Source organism: Bubalus kerabau, chromosome 16 (genome assembly GCF_029407905.1).
Source record: "Bubalus kerabau isolate K-KA32 ecotype Philippines breed swamp buffalo chromosome 16, PCC_UOA_SB_1v2, whole genome shotgun sequence".
NCBI lineage: Eukaryota > Metazoa > Chordata > Mammalia > Artiodactyla > Bovidae > Bubalus > Bubalus kerabau.
Genome location: NC_073639.1, coordinates 65,612,958 through 65,626,048, shown reverse-complemented (window position 1 = coordinate 65,626,048; position 13,091 = coordinate 65,612,958). Strand labels below are relative to the sequence as shown.

The 13,091-nt window shown below is 42.6% G+C and overlaps 1 protein-coding gene across 2 annotated transcripts in view; it reads left to right on the top strand.

Moving 5' to 3' along the window:
* The first annotated feature begins 514 nt into the window (after window positions 1-514).
* The window catches only part of RPH3A (rabphilin 3A), a 66,158-nt gene continuing 53,581 nt past the window's right edge, over window positions 515-13,091 (top strand). Inside the window, exons 1-3 of one of the 2 annotated variants that reach the window (XM_055549707.1) lie at window positions 515-673; window positions 1,498-1,586; window positions 6,609-6,620. In XM_055549707.1, the coding sequence (XP_055405682.1) occupies window positions 1,516-1,586; window positions 6,609-6,620 (83 nt within the window). In that variant the 5' untranslated portion in view covers window positions 515-673; window positions 1,498-1,515. The remainder of the gene's footprint in view (window positions 674-1,497; window positions 1,587-6,608; window positions 6,621-13,091) is intronic. The other variant, XR_008703295.1, reaches the window with a different exon arrangement.

The window sequence follows — 13,091 nt, the reverse complement described above, 5'->3', positions numbered from 1 at the left end:
CTATGTTCAGAGTGGAAACAATGAAACGGTCATATTATACTAGGAAGATTATGTTAACCACCTGGGAACAGATGAAATGGCTTTTCTGTAAGGGGTCTTTCCTCTCCTGTGTCCAACCATCAGAGCCCTCCACCCCCACCCCACCCATGTGAATATTTAATAATTGAACTGGCTGCAGAATAGGAAAGATAGTTCTCTCCCTGTTCCCCTCCCAACTGCTCATCTATTCGGCTTCCTGGGGAAAAGGGCTGTGATGTAACAAGAACTTCAGCGAAATCAGGACCCACTGGACCCCATGACCTACCTTCCAAAACTTTTTAAAACAATAAATTAACTGTGATCTCCATGGTCTCTTTCCCCTTACTCTTTGGCTATACCCAGGGGAGCAGGGAGGAGTGGAGGTCCAGAAAGAACACAAGTTCGCCTAAGTTCAGCTGGACTTGCTTAGCATTGATGAAGACTCATTCACACATTCAATACTTATTTACTAAATGCCTTCTCCATGCCAGGAGCTATGCTGGGTGTTGGAGATTAAACAGAGAACAAAACAGGAAGAATTCTGCAGGAAGCTTACATTTTAGCGGGAGATCCCAACTGTGGTGATGCTGTTTTCACAAGCTGTGGTTTATGTCTGTGACCATCTCCCTGGTCACTGTGTGGAGCATAGACTGAGGTGGGCCAAGAGCAGAAGCAGGAGACAGTGAAGCGGCTCCTGTAGTAAGGCAGGCTGGGGCAGCAGAGATTTGGATCAGCACAGAAGCAAATTGGGCAGAGAATATTGGGAAGATTCTGGCTCTATTTATGACAATCAAGCCATGACTTTCTGATGGCTTGGGTGTAGAGTATTAAAAAGAAAGCAAGCCAGGGATGACTCTAGCATTTGAGACCTCAAAACTCTGAGAGATGGGTTTTGCTTTTTTTTTTTACCTACCCAAGGCCAAGATGACTAGTACGTGAGCCAGATGACATCCTCTAGTAGAAATATCCTGGATTGGAGTTAAGAGCTCTTCCCAGGTGGCTCTAGTGTTAAAGAGCCCACCTGCAGGAGGCAACAGAGATGCAGATTTGATCCCTGGGTGGGGAAGAGCCCCTGGAGGAGGGCATGGCAACCCTCCAGTATTCTTGGCAATATTCCAGTATCCTTGCCTGGAGAATCCCCACAGAGGAGCCTGGCAGGCTACAGTCCATGGCGGGGGCAGAGAGTTGGACACAACCGAAGTGACTTAGCATGCACATACGCACCCTTCCTCTTGCATCAAAAATGAATGGGAGGAATACAGATTAAAGGGAAAGAGTTCTTCATTCTGATCCATTTCTGCCAAAAGGGGGATGTGACAATTTCCCTCTTGGTCCTGAAGGTCCCATCTGGAAAGTGGAGAAGCTGGATGAAGCTCTGTTTCTTCCCCATACCACTCAGACATAGACAAGGGACCTGAGAAATAAGGAGTGATTGAATGACCATTTGCATGATGACCTTTCTGGGCTGATGTTTTCCAGGAGTGCTGGGCTTCAGCCATGACTGACACCGTGTTCAGCAGCAGCTCAAGCCGTTGGATGTGTCCCAGTGACCGACCCCTGCAATCAAAGTAAGTCACTGGGTATTCCTGGAAGTCATCTGCTTAGAGGCAATGAGGTCCTGATCTACACTTGAAGGAGGAGAGTAGTAGGGGAAAAAAGAGAACTTCCATCCCTGGGGTGGGGGAAAAAAGAAGCTAGTGGGAGTTCTGTTGTGGAAACTCCTCCACTGATTTTACTACTTTGCAAAGTTGGAGTATCAAGATGAAACTCTGAGCTCCATGCCCTAAATGAGAGGTGGTCTGGTGAAATGGAAAGAGCACTAAACTGTTGGTTAGAATCAGACTTGATTCTGGTCCTAAATCTGAACTAATTTACTGGGTGAGTCTCTATTCCTTCTTTGGGCCTCAGTTTATCATCAATTAAATAAGGAAGTTGGACTCAATCAGAGGTTGCAAACTGACAGGCCACCAGCTGACTGTGACTTGCAGAAATGTATTTTTTAGTTTTGGCCTGATCATTTAAAAATTGGGAAATTCACATAAAAATAACTTCACATTCTGTAGTAAGTAATTATTACACCTGAATCGGTGGTGTATTGGCTCTGTACCATGCTGGTCCTTAGAGCTGTTGTTAAATTGGCAGGAATTTTGCAAGTCGGTTGTTAAATATGACTGTTACTAAAAATTAAGTTGTATAGTTTTATAATTAAATTATATTGGACAAAGTGGTGAATACTCAACATTAATCATTTCTTACTTATTTTATTACATTTTGCTATTCTCTGTGTTACTTGTTGTCTGTGATACTTGTATAGTGAAACACTGTATCTTAGTATGGTACTGCATGTTTCCTCCCAGCTTTGCATTTAGTGATATCATATAGGTACTCGAAATCAGCCTCAGTGGGGTTTTGCTCTGAAAGTGCAACTGTTAAACATTCACCAGCATACCACCGCCTAAAGACCTTGACAATCTATGTCTATTGTTTATCATCACTGAAGATTTCCACTCAAAGGTCTTATTTTTTGAACACTTGGTAATTTTTAAAATTTATTTATTTTTAATTGAAGGATAATTGCTTTACAATACTGGTTTGATTTCTGCCATACATCAATATGGATTCGCCATAGGTGTACATATGTCCCCTCCGTCTTGAACTTCCCTCACACCTCCAACCCTTTCCCACCCCTCTAGATTGTTACAGAGCCCCAGTTTGAGTTCCCTGGGTCATACAGCAAATTCCCATTGGCTATCTATTTTACATATGCTAGTGTATATGCTGGAGAAGGCAATGGCACCCCACTCCAGTACTCTTGCCTGGCAAATCCCATGGACGGAGGAGCCTGTTGGGCTGCAGTCCAAGGGGTCGCTAAGAGTCGGACACGACTGAGCGACTTTACTTTCACTTTTCACTTTCATGCATTGGAGAAGGAAATGGCAACCCACTCTAGTGTTCTTGCCGGGAGAATCCCAGGGACGGGGGAACCTTGGTGGGCTGCTGTCTATGGGGTCACACAGAGTTGGACACGACTGAAGCAACTTAGCAGCAGCAGTGTATATGCTTCTGTGCTACTCTCTCCATTATCTTACCCTCCCTACCACCCTTGCCCATTAGTCTCTTCTCTATGTCTGTGTCTTCATTGCTGCTTTGCAAATAGGTTCATCAGTACCATCTTTCTAGATTCCATATATATATGTTAATATATGATATTTGTTTTTCTCTTTCTGACTTACTTCACTCTGTATGATAGGCTCTAGGTTCCTCCACCTCATTAGAACTGACTCAAATCTGTTTTTTTTATGGCCAAATAGTATTCCATTCACAGCTTCTTTATCATGATTGCTTGGTAATGTTTTATTGTGAGCTTAACCTGTAAGAATCCTGGAGACCTACCATGAGAATATTTTCTTCAGAGAGATTTGCATTTGCTTCTGCCAGGAAGTGTGTGCTACTCACCAAGGATGTGATCTGAGCTCCCTTAGGGGGTCCCAGATTCAGCTTCTTCATCTAGTTAGGAGCTCAGAGTTGGTCTCTGGGACACAATGTTGGTGTTTACATTGGTTTCCTGCTCAGAGCTCCCAGTTCTGGATTCAGTTTGCTGGGTTTTCTTTTTCTCTTTTTAAAAATTGCCTTTTAAAGGTATAACTAATGTACCTCCAACAGTACACATCTAAAGTACAATTTGATCATTTTTACACTTACATGCATACTCATTCCCCTTTGCTCCTCCCTGTCACCACCCACCCCTAAGTAATTATGTAAATGGAATCATCTCTTTGAGGGAAGATGTCTTCTTTGACTTGGCATAATTAAATCACGATCCATTCATATTGTTTTTCGTATCAATAGTTTATTCCTTTTATTGCTAAAAAAGTAATATTTCATTGTGTGAATGTACTACAGTTTGTTTATCCATTCATCTGTTAATGGACATTTGGGTTGTTTCTAGTTTTTTTGGCTAGTACAAGTAAAATTTGTATAGACATATGCTTGTATTTCTCTTAAGGAAATACCTAGGAGGAAAATGTCTCAGTGGCTTCGTAGGTAAATGTTTAACTTCTAAAAAAACTTCCAAACTGTTTTCCAAATTGTTTGTACCACTTTAAATTTCCACCAGAAGTGTATGAGAGTTCCGTCTGTCTCCTTTCTCACCAACACTTGATACGATTTGTCTTTTCCATTTTAACCATTGTATGTGGGCATAGTGGCATTTGTTTTGTGATTTTAACTTGCACTCCCCTTAATGAATAATGATATTGAATATCTTTCTATGTAAGTTTGACATTCATATAACCTCTTTGTTAAAGTGTCTGTTTAAACACTTTGTCCACTTAAAAATCAGGTCATTTATCTTCTTGTTATTAAGTTTTAACATGTTTTTTTTTTAATGTGCTGTAGATAAAAGTCGTTTGTTGGAGACACATTTTGCACATATTTTTCTCAGTCTATGACTCACATTTTCTTTTTCATAACATAGTCTTTTGAAGAGGAAACGTTTTTTATTTTGATGAAGTCTATTTTGTCTGTTTTTTTCAAAGGTAGAGGGGTTTTGGAGAATTCCTTTACTTTCTAGCAATCCTGCTGCTGCTGCTGCTGCTGCTGCTAAGTCGCGTCAGTCGTGTCCGACTCTGTGCAACCCCATAGACGGCAGCCAACCAGGCTCCGCCGTCCCTGGGATTCTCCAGGCAAGAGCACTGGAGTGGGTTGCCATTTCCTTCTCCAATGCATGAAAGTGAAGAGTGAAAATGAAGTCGCTCAGTCATGTCTGACTCTTAGCGACCCCGTGGACTGTAGCCCACCAGGGCTCCTCCGTCCATGGGATTTTCCAGGCAAGAGTACTGGAGTGGGGTGCCATTACCTTCTCCGCTAGCAATCCTAGAACTGTGTTAATAAGATTTGCCCTTAATTATCAAGGTCCTAATTATATATTGATGAGGGTCTTTCAGAATATGTAGTCCACTCGTATTCTCTGAAGCAAAAGTCCCTGTTTACTGTTTCCACCTAAAACCTCCTCTAGTTCTACGAGTTTAACAGTTTTGAAGACATTATTGAACTCTGTTGGTTTCTGTTTTGAAAGGAAACTTCTGGTTTCCAAGCCCTTCCCATGAAAGTTCTCTTGATACTAAACTCATTTGGCAAAGAATATCTTATCAGCCAAAAACTGTCTCTCTATAAACAGTTGCCTGAAGGTGGATGGGGTAAAATATTTATTTTATTTAAGAAATGTCAGTTAATTAAAACCCCATCCATCACAGTTTACTTTAGTCAATATGAAGCCAAACAATTTGCCTTACAATTAAATTAGAATTATTCAAGCAGTCTGGATGCTATTTCCTTAAAGTGCTCCCGGGCTTCTGTGAAACATCTTGGCATTCCTAATGCATCTGGCTGGCTTGATTGCTACTGCATTTTCTTCAGATATTAAAGTTATTTTCCAATAAATGTTAATGGGTGAATTATAGTCATCACACATGCTATCTAGTCTGCAGCAGTGATGAGGTGCTAATGCAGATGATTCTCTAATGTCTTTCTCCAGTAAATTAAGAAATCTAGTCTTAATTAACTGCTGGCTAGCCAGATACACTTACTGCCTTTGTGATTTTCAAATGCCTTCCTCTCTCAGTCTCCTTGAATCCAACGATGGTGTTTGGAAGACAATTGTGATTGTGTTTGAAAGGAGAGAATGTATTTCTTTCTTGCATGGGTAGAGCAGGGATTCAGTTCTCTATGTTGGGGATACATGGGGAGAAATGCTGTCTCTGATAGTTGATTATTCGCTGTGGCTTTCAAGTCTGCAAGCCTGAGAGTGGCAGAGACCAGAGGTGGAAACCGAGGCACAAAGGGACGATGTGACCTGTCTGTGGTAGCATGACTAGTAAATGGAGAGGCTGGTCTTCTTTTTAGAATGGAAGGGCTTGCTTCCCCAAAATGGGGCACTGTTGAGTTCTGCTTTTGGATGATCCAACCACTGTTCAGGGCTCTTTGCCTTTTCTTAACATGCTCCTTAGAACTTTCCTGGTAGATCAGTGGTAAAGAATCCACCTGCCGATGCAGGAGATGCAGGTTCGATCCCTGAGTTGGGAAGATCCCCTGGAGGAGGAAATGGCAACCCAGTCCAGTATGCTTGCTGGGAAATCCCATGGGCAGGGAAGCCTGGCGGGCTACAGTCCACAGGGTCACAAAGAGTCAGACACGACTTAGTTACTAAACAATAACAGTGTGCTCCTTAACCCTCAGTGTTTGAAACAACAGAAAACAAGAATGGTGGTGGTGGCCTTGTTATCATTAAATGATTCCTCTTTAGTGCCAAAAAAATACTATTCAAATGCATAAATGATCAGACGGGTTAATTAATAAACTGAACTGATGGGTCATGTTCATCAAAGCTGTGAATATATGACCCTACAGCAACCATGTTTTAGATGTGCTAAAATAAGATAACAATGACTGATAAACAATGGAAGTAGGTCATTGTCATTTAAGCTGAGCTGTGTGGTTGTTGCATCCAGTGCTGATACTGTTACAAGGTGTTTTTTCTCCCTAACTTTATTCATTTTTTTTCTTTCTCTCCTTTCTTTGCCTACCTTCAGTGATAAAGAGCAGTGAGTATTTTATGATACTTTTATTTTTCTACAGACTGAATTTTATCTCTTTTCTGATGAAAGTGGCTTGCCCCTAAGGAGAGTTGGTTCAAAAAGGAACTAACATGTTTTATATATCTACTAAAAAAAATCCAAGTTGTTAAAAAAAAAAAGCACACCCGTCTTGAGAAAAAAATATGAAATTTCTAGAAAAAAATTCTTGATAAAAGGATGGAAAACATTCCTTAGGGGAGCCCTCAATTTAATTTTTGTTAGCAGCTTGTGGGATTCAGCAAGTTTATTAACCACCTTCTGTTTCTTTTGCATTTTTCCTGGGAACACTGTTCTTAGATAAAGAAAATATTAACTCAAATGACTGCTGTCATTAATCAAAGATGATGAAGAACAGAACAGAGCTTGTGGGAAGTTATATGCTAAACACATGGTCTCTGTCACCTCATGGGAGGTCAGCCTGATTGCCCAATGAAATGCCTTTGACTCCGAGGTCCCATCTTTGCTCATAACTTTTGTTTTAAATTAGATTCATTTCCTAAATATGCATGACAGATTGGATGCTGGGTCCAATAAATGAACAGTTAGGCTGCAAAGCAGATGGGGTTTTGGTTGTGTGTACACATCGGGAGACTAAAGGAAGGTCATTTTACTCTCCCCACGGTAGGGGAGTTATTACAGATCCACAAGCAGAGCACTGAGCCTGGCCTCAGAACACCCAGGTCTAAGTTCTGCTCTGGGACTCAGTGTCACTTCCTTGAACCCTGCCCATCTCCTTTATAACATGGGTATGTTAACCCAGGTGGCTCAGTGGTAAAGAATCCACCTGCCAATGCAGCAGGAGACACAGGTTCAATCCCTGGGCTGGGAAGACTCTCTGGAGGAAGAAATGGCTACCACTCCAGTATTCTTGCCTGAAAAATCCCATGGACAGAGCCTGGAGGGCTACAGACCTTGAAGTTGCAAAGAGTCGGACATGACTTAGCAACTGAGCATGCACAAAGCTCCTAGCTATGTTAATCCTGCCCTTCCACCTTAACTGGGAGGTGGTGTGGTCAAATGAGATGCATGGGAAAGGTTCAGTTCAGTTCAGTTCAGTCACTCAGTCGTGTCTGACTCTTTGCAACCCCATGAACCACAGCACGCCAGGCCTCCCTGTCCATCACCAACTCCTGGAGTCCACCAAAACCCATGTCCATTGAGTCAGTGATGCCATCCAACCATCTCATCCTCTGTCATCACCTTCTCCTCCTGCCCTCGATCTTTTCCAGCATCAGGGTCTTCTCAAATAAGTCAGCTCTTCTCATCAGGTGGCCAAAGTATTGGAGTTTCAGCTTCAACATCAGTCCTTCCAGTGAACACCCAGGACTGATCTCCTTTAGGATGGACTGGTTAGATCTCCTTGCAGTCCAAGGGACTCTCAAGAGTCTTCTCTAACACCACAGTTCAAAAGCATCAATTCTTCTGCACTCGGCTTTCTTTATAGTCCAACTCTCACATCCATACATGACCAACTGGAAAAACCATAGCCTTGACTAGACGGACCTTTGTTGACAAAGTAATGTCTCTGCTTTTGAATATGCTGTCTAGGTTGGTCATAACTTCTGTAAAGCACCAAACAAAGTCAGAGGAAGGGGTGGATTACAATCTAACCTTACCCTTGTGTGTGTGTATATATATATATATATATATATATATATATATATAGTGTGTGTGTTCTACATTTTCTGTTGTTGGTTGGTAAAATTATGGTCAGACAGTATCTTTTTATGAATATTGTGAGTATATCTGAAAGAGATGGGAATACCAGACCGCCTGACCTGCCTCTTGAGAAACCTGTATGCAGGTCAGGAAGCAACAGGAAAAGGAGTGTGTCAAGGCTGTATATTGTCACCCTGCTTATTTAACTTATATGCAGAGTACATCATGAGAAACACTGGGTTGGAGGAAGCTCAAGCTGGAATCAAGATTGCTGGGAGAAGTATCAATAACCTCATATATGCAGATGACACCACCCTTATGGCAGAAAGTGAAGAAGAACTAAAAAGCCTCTTGATGAAAGCGAAATAGGAGAGTGAAAAAGTTGGCTTAAAGCTCAAGATTCAGAAAACTAAGATCATGGCCTCTGGTCCCATCACTTCATGGCAGATAGATGGGGAAACAATGGAAACAATGGCTGACTTTATTTTTGGGGGCTCCAAAATCACTGCAGATGGTGATTGCAGCCATGAAATTAAAAGACGCTTACTCCTTGGAAGGAAGGTTATGACCAACCTAGATAGCATATTCAAAAGCAGAGACATTACTTTGTCAACAAAGGTCCGTCTAGTCAAGGCTATGGTTTTTCCAGTGGTCATGTATGGATGTGAGAGTTGGACTGTAAAGAAAGCCGAGTGCAGAAGAATTGATGCTTTTGAACTGTGGTGTTAGAGAAGACTCTTGAGAGTCCCTTGGACTGCAAAGAGATCTAACCAGTCCATCCTAAAGGAGATCAGTCCTGGGTGTTCACTGGAAGGACTGATGTTGAAGCTGAAACTCCAATACTTTGGCCACCTGATGAGAAGAGCTGACTCATTTGAGAAGACCCTGATGCTGGGAAAGATCGAGGACAGGAGGAGAAGGGGACAACAGAGGATGAGATGGTTGGATGGCATCACTGACTCAATGGACATGGGTTTTGGTGGACTCCAGGAGTTGGTGATGGACAGGGAGGCCTGGAGTGCTGCAGCTCGTAGGGTTGCAAAGAGTCAGACATGACTGAGTGACTGAACTGAACTGAACTGAACTGATATAATTCAGACATGCTAGTAGAGATGCTGAGATGTCTGATTATAAATATGAACATTGCAAGAGAGAAGTTCATGACTTTAGAGGGTCCTAAGCACTTTAGGCTTCCTGAATGCTGAAAGTTGAAAGGTAGGATATATATTCATGCTCCTTCCCTCCCTCCTTCATGCTCTCCATCCTCTCCTTCTGCCTCTCCCTCCCTTCCCTTTTTCCTTTCATTAACAGATACCCAGTGCTTAGTATTGGAGAAGGCAATGGCACCCCACTCCAGTACTCTTGCCTGGAAAATCCCATGGATGGTGGAGCCTGGTAGGCTGCAGTCCAAGGGATCACTGAGGGTCGGACACGACTGAGCGACTTCACTTTCACTTTTCACTTTCATGCATTGGAGAAGGAAATGGCAACCCACTCCAATGTTCTTGCCTGGAGAATCCCAGGGACAGGGGAGCCTGGTGGACTGCCGTCTATGGGGTCGCACAGAGTCGGACGTGACTGAAGTGACTTAGCAGCAGCAGCAGTGCTTAGTATGTATCATGCTCTGTGCTAAGCATCAGGAATACAAGGTTAGTCAAAGTCTGAGTGGATGTCTAGAAGGGTTTCAGTTCAGTTCATTTCAGTCACTCAGTAGTGTCCAATTCTCTGTGACCCCCATGGACTGCAGCACCCCAGGCTTCCCTGTCCATCACCAACTCTCAGAGCTTGTGAAACTCATGTCCATCGAGTTGGTGATGCCATTCAACCATCTCATCCTCTGTCGTCCCCATCTCCTCCTGCCTTCAATCTTTCCCAGCATCAGGGTCTTTTCAAATGAGTCTGTTCTTCGCATCATGTGGCCAAAGTATTGGAGCTTCAGCTTCAGCATCAGTCCTTCCAATGAATATTCAGGACTGATTTCCTTTAGGATTGACTTGTTTGATCTCCTTGCAGTCCAAGGGACTCTCAAGAGTCTTCTCCAACACCACAATTCAAAAGCATCAGTTCTTTGGCACTCAGCTTCCTTTATGGTCCAACTCTCACATCCATACATGATTACTGGAAAAACCATAGCTTTGACTATATGGACCTTTATTGGCAAAGTAACGTCTCTGATTTTTAATATGCTGTTTAGGTTTGTCATAGGTTTTCTTCCAGGGAGCAAGTGACTTTTAGTTTCATGGCTACAGTCACCATTTGCAGTGATTTTGGGGCCCAAGAAAATAAGGTCTGTCAGTGTTTCCATTGTTTCCCCATCTATTTGCCACAAAATGATGGGACCAGAGGCCATAATCTTAGCTTTTGAATGCTGAGTTTTAAGTCAGCTTTTTCACTCTCCTCTTTTGCCTTCATGAAGAGGCTCTTTAGTTCCTCTTTGCTTTCTGCCATAAGAGTGGTGTCATCTGCATATCTGAGGTTATGGTATTTCTCCCTGCAAATTTGATTCCAGCCTGTGCTTCATCCAGCCCTACATTTCGCATGATGTACTCTGCATATAAGTTAAAATAAGCAGGGTGACAATATACAGCCTTGACATACTCCTTTCCCTATTTTGAACCAGTCCATTGTTCCATGTCCATTTCTAACTGCTTCTTGATCTACATACAGATTTCTCAGGAGGCAGGTCAGGTGGTCTGGTATTCCCATCTCTTTCAGAATTTTCCACAGTTTGTTGTGATCCACACAGTCAAAGGGTTTAGTGTAGTCAGTGAAACAGAAGTAGATGTTTTTCTGGAATTCTTTTGCTTTTTCTGTGATCTAGCAGAGGTTGGCAATTTGATCTCTGGTTCCTCTGCCTTTTCTAAATCCAGCTTGAACATCTGGAAGTTCCCAGTTTATGTACTGTTGAAGCCTAACTTGGAGGATTTTGAGCATTCCTTTGCTAGCATGTGAGATGAGTGCAATTGTGCAGTACTTTGAACAAACTTTGGCATTGCCTTTCTTTGGGATTGGAATGAAAACTGACCTTTTCCAGTCCTGTGGCCACTGCTGAATTTTCCAAATTTGCTGGCATATTGAGTGCAGCACTTTAACAGCATCATCTTTTAGGATTTGAAATAGCTCAGCTGGAATTCCATCACCTCCACTAGCTTTGTTCATATTGATGCTTCCTAAGCCCCACTTGATTTCACATTCCAGGATGTCTGGCTCTAGGTGAGTGATCACACCATCATGGTTATCTGGGTTATTAAGGTCTTTTTTGTATAGTTCTTCTGTGTATCCTTGCCTCCTCCTCTTAATATCTTCTGCTTCTGTTAGGTCCAAACCCCAAAAGGGTTTACAAACAAATAGTCAGTCACCAACAAATATACTTTATTGTGCAAGGAGCTATAATAGCAGATCAGTGTCCTGTGGGAGTACAAAGATGGGGAAGTTTCCTGGAAGAAGTATTGTGTAAGCTGAGATTCTGTAAAGGAGGTACAAGATAGAGACAGAGGAGTTCCAGGTAAGGGAACAGCATACGCAAAGTCTAAATAGGAGAGACAGCATGGGATTTTAGGAAAGCTGAATGGAACTCAGTCTGGTTTAAAAGATTGCCAGGATCCCGAGATCCCCTTAGCTTTCTGAAGGGAGTTAGGGAACCACAGCACCCTTTTGGCACCCCCCTGAGTCTGGTAGGGGTAAATCTCATCCAAAAGGGCCTTTATACCAGCAGGACTTGTATAAAATGTTCTGTGTTGTGGATGTCCCTCCTTCCACACCCTCCCCTTCAGGATTCATTAAAATCTCATTCTCTGAGGTGTAAAGAGACTTCCTGCTGACACCTGCTTCTGTCAGCATCCTGGGGGAAGGCAGGGGATAAGAAGAAAGAAAAAGGATTAATTTTCTGCACACCACCGCTGTTTAATGCTTCAGAGCCTTCATGCCCTGACAGCATTTCCATCATCCCACTCCTTTGGGGAGTTATAATATATTAATAGAGACATCTGGTGGGTATTTATTACGTGACTATTGTGTGCATGAAACGAAGAACCAAGGTAGGAGGCAGGAAGAAGCTGGGAGTGTGCGCTCTGCAGTGTTTCGGCGGATGGGGAACATCTGTGAGGGGCTTCCACCTGGAGTCAGGACTAGTTTCCTTTTGTGTTAGAGGCCACTGGTGCTGGTTTGTTGGGGAGGGTTCCTTCCAACAGTCTCTAGATGCACCTGAGCAGGTATATTCAGGTCACAGATGAAGCGCAACCAGAATGCTGGTTTCTTGAGCCTCTCACCATATCCTCCCCACACAGCTCTCTTGGCAATTCCCTTCCCTCCTTTGAGGGTTGGGCGTCTGGAAAATGAGCAGGTCAACTGCAGTGATCTTTAAACTTTTATTAGCAGCAAAATTCTTTCTGTGAATACGATTTTATTCAGAAGCTAAATATATAAGACAGATAAAGAGTGGAGCTGGATAAAGATCTTTAGTGGCTAAAAGCATTTAATGTATCATGGTGCAACTGTAAGTTAAAGTAATACCAAACTATAAAGTAAATGTAGCGAGTTTAGCAAGCTTCACTTTGTTGTTGTTGTTGCCACGGTGGATAGTGTATCAGTTATTTTCTGCTGTGTAACAAATCTGATGCTCTGTGACAACCTAGAGGGGTGGGATGGAGTTGGAGGTGGGAAGAAGATTCAAGAGCGAGGAGACATACATAGACCTATGGCTGATAGATGTTGACATAGGGCAGAAACAACACAATGTTGTAAAGCAATTCTCCTCCAATTAAAAATAAATAAGTATAA